General features: G+C 39.1%; 1 protein-coding gene across 1 annotated transcript; it reads left to right on the forward strand.

The window, feature by feature from the left end:
* The first annotated feature begins 2,062 nt into the window (after nucleotides 1–2,062).
* On the forward strand, nucleotides 2,063–2,203 carry LOC148164977 (keratin-associated protein 22-1-like). The gene has a single exon (XM_088022691.1). It carries the CDS (start codon nucleotides 2,063–2,065, stop codon nucleotides 2,201–2,203), a length of 141 nt encoding a protein of 46 aa, XP_087878817.1.
* The last annotated feature ends 1,511 nt before the right edge of the window (nucleotides 2,204–3,714 follow it).

Below are 3,714 nucleotides of genomic sequence, written 5' to 3' on the forward strand. Positions count from 1 at the left end.
TGCTCAACCTCACTTGTCATCAGGGAAATACAAATCAAACCACAGTGAGATACCACCTCACACCTGTCAGAATGGCTAAAATCAACAACACAGGAAACAACAGGTGTTGGTGAGGATGTGGAGAAAGGGGAACACTCTTGCTCTGTTGATGGGAATGGAAACTGGTGCAGCCACTCTGGAAAACAGTATGGATGTTTCTCAGAAAGTTAAAAATAGAACTACCCTATGACCCAGCAATTGCACTTCTAGGTATTTATCCAAAGAATACAAAAATACAGATTTGAAGGGGTACATGTACCCCAATGTTTATAGCAGCATTATCAACAATAGTCAAATTATGGAAAGAGCCCAAATGTCCACTGACTGATGAATGAATAAAGAAGATGTGGTGTGTATGTATATATGTATATATGTGTATATATATGCAAGGTGGAATATTACTTAACCATAAAATCAAATGAAATCTTACCATGTGCAATGATGTGAATGGAGCTAGAGAGTGTTATGTTAAGTGAAGTAAGTCAGTCAGAGAAAGACAAATACCATAGGATTTCAGTCATATGTGGAATTTAAGAAACCAAACAAACGAGCATAGGGAAAAAAAAGAGGAAGAGGCAAACCAAGGAACAGACTGTTAACTCTAGAGAGCAAACCGATGATGATCAGAGGGGACGTGGGTGGGAGGATGGGGAAATAGTTGATGAGGATTAAGCAGTGCACCTGTTATGATGAGAACCGGGTGTTGTAAGTACTGAATCACTATACTGTACACCTGAGATTAATATTACACTGTATGTTGATTAACTGGAATTTAAATAAAAACTTAAACAAAAAAATAAAAAGATAGCCAAGAATATAAAAGGCCAAACAGAATGAAAACAAGTGTAACAAAAGTTTTATGAAATGAAGTATAAATGAGAAGCATCACATAGTCCAAATGTATTACTACACATCGATAAGAGTGGAATTGGTAATAAAGTTATAACAGCTATTGTCAACTGTGAGCCAGACAACACAGCTTGAAATAAAAGGAAGGAAAATATTAAAAGTAAGCAAATTTAAAAGAAACACAACTGGTGTTAGATAATATATCACACAACTATAAATTTAGGAGAGATTATATTTAGAAAAAAATAGACATAGGTGAAATGAAAATAGTACTGTACTATAGAAAAATAGTACTGTTTTTAATCATAGATTTTTTTTTTAAGAGAGAGAGAGTGTACATGAGCTGGGGCAGTGGAGGGGGGTGAGGCAGGGAAGGAGGGGCAGAGGGGAGAGAGAGAAAGAGAATCTTAAGCAGGTTCCATGCCCAGCATGGAGCTCAATGCAGGGCTTGCTATCCCAACGCTGAGCCAAAATCAAGTCTGATGTTTAACTGACTGAGCCACCCAGGTGTCCCGATATGTCATGCTTAAGAAATGTTGATGCACGTAAAACTGAACACCAAATAACCACCTAAAAACACAGAAACCAATGAGAATGACAGTAATATGAATTAAGCTAAAAAAATATTTGTAATCAAATACCCAAATCAATCTTGTCAAAAAACTAAAATAAAACAAAAAGCAGTATTTCTCTGGACATTAGGACTCTCTCCCAAAACGAAAATCAAGATGATGGTCTAAATCCTGCTCCTTGCTACCTGGGGTTTCTGTGCTTTTGTGCTTTAAGTCTGAAGAGGGATGATGTTATTATTTCATGGCAAACTTCAATGCTATGTTTGGTTTTCAAGCTATGCAAACTCATGACGCTTGGTATAGAGAGTAAATATGGCAGTAAATTGTTTTTCATTATTAAATGTGTATTATACACTTTATAGAATTTGGAGGCAGCAGCAAAGGAATTCTGAAATTAATGGGCATAAGGGCTTCTCCTCTAAATTAATACAGTGTTAATGACATGGTTTCTATACAAATTAGTAGATAAAATGCACAGCGTGATTACTTGTGATTTGTCACACCCACTGTGGAGGGTATATAAGAGGCCCCGTGGAAGGAGAGAAGTTCATATTCTGCAGGCAGGCGCTCTGCTCTCACCTAAATTCTCAACTCTTGATACCATGAGCTATTACTACGGCAACTACTGTGGCGGCCTGGGCTGTGGCCTCAGCTGCGGCTATGGTGCTGGCTATGGAGGCTATGAATATGCCTGCCACTGCCCACATTGCTGTGGAAGACATTGGTTCTCTGGCTGCTACTGAGGAGCCTTGTACACAATCTTGCACATGACGAAGGACTTTCCACTCCTTGTCCTCTTTCAGACTCTACCTTCTAGATATTTCGTTCTATTGGTGACTCTCCTCTGTGAAGTAATGAGGAGCCAATCCCAGGGTAATGGATAGAATTTCAAATTCATCTTGCCAAGACCGACCTGATAAGAATCATCTGAATTTGCAATTCTAATTTGGGGGAGGAGGGGGCGACTTAACAGTTTGGGTAATGATTCTCCTTTTGTATACATTTTTTGGACAGAACTCTCATTCCAAACTGTGCACGGGAGATATGTGAAAATTCACTTTACGTTAAACTCACCCCGCCTGGCATTTTAAGTGTTCATAGTGTCTCTTTTATCCATCGTGGAGAGCCGTTCTATGCGTACAAGCACTCAGTGTGAGTTTACGCCCGTGTGTGTCGGCCATCTGGGCCCCTGTGCTTTGTAAAAGCTTCTGACCATGGCGTCATACCTGTAATCCTGTGTTACCATAGGGGAGAGAGCCTGTCCGGCAGTTCTTGTCACACTCTGCTCGAAGTATATCAACACAGCTGCAGCTCTTACCATCTCATAGCCTCACAGTGGGATTGTTATGCAACGTTATAACACCATTTGCCACGGTTGTACTCAAAGCCCTGCTGTCTTTTACTGTTTCCAAGCAGGACAGGACTCTGTTGTGTTGTTGGAAGCTGTGTTCTTTATGGATTTTGTCTCTTGCGGTGGCTTTTTGGGTCTCACTTAAACAACGGTTGAAGAAGCTCAAACAGCCTTCAGAATTACATAGCAATTGGTTAGCTAAGTGGCCATCCTAGTTTCCAGGTGCCCAGAGCTCTACGTTATAGTTGGATAGGTAGCTCTGTAAGTCCCTACATTTGGGAGTCCAAACAGATGTTTGTCCTGCTGTAGATGTTTGCTCCTTCAAATGTCCTACCTTGATTAATTTTACCCCCTTGTCAATTACACTAATGATATTTATGTAACTTAGTGTGTGATTCTATCTAAAGAGCCAAAAGTCCCAGTCTATGATGTGTGTGTTTGAACCTCATTTCTATTTCTAGGCTTCCAGAAGTAACTGCATTGTCCTGGTTATTCTGTTTACCTATTGGTTGTACTTCCAGTTGGCATCTTCAACTTCTATTCAACTTTTTCTTTTTCTTTCTTTCTTTTTTTTTTTTTAACAAGACTGCTTCAGTGAAGATAAAACCCTTCAAGAATGGCAATTGTATGGAACTCTACTGTCTTTCTGCGGAAGTTTTTTTTCAGTTGTCAAGATGAAAGTTCTCTTAAAATGTCTTAAAATGAATGACAGCTTTTGAAAGACAACTGTAGTCAGGCCATAAACACAAGATAGGTCAACACTTAACCTACTTATCTTTTAATTTATGACAGTGGCATCCTTAGCTCTGGATTCTATAAACCAAACTCATCAAACACGAAAGCACATGAGATCTGGAAAAAAGAGGAAAGGATAAAGCTCTGAAAAATGCCATATTTAATTTC

Source organism: Eumetopias jubatus, unplaced genomic scaffold, assembly GCF_037043125.1.
Source record: "Eumetopias jubatus isolate StellerSeaLion01/CBP00866 unplaced genomic scaffold, mEumJub1_p1.0 scaffold_1, whole genome shotgun sequence".
Lineage (NCBI taxonomy): Eukaryota > Metazoa > Chordata > Mammalia > Carnivora > Otariidae > Eumetopias > Eumetopias jubatus.

Bases quoted from the DNA above. Each gene is read 5' to 3' on its own strand.
- LOC148164977 (XM_088022691.1), top strand. From the start codon at position 2,063: ATGAGCTATTACTACGGCAACTACTGTGGCGGCCTGGGCTGTGGCCTC.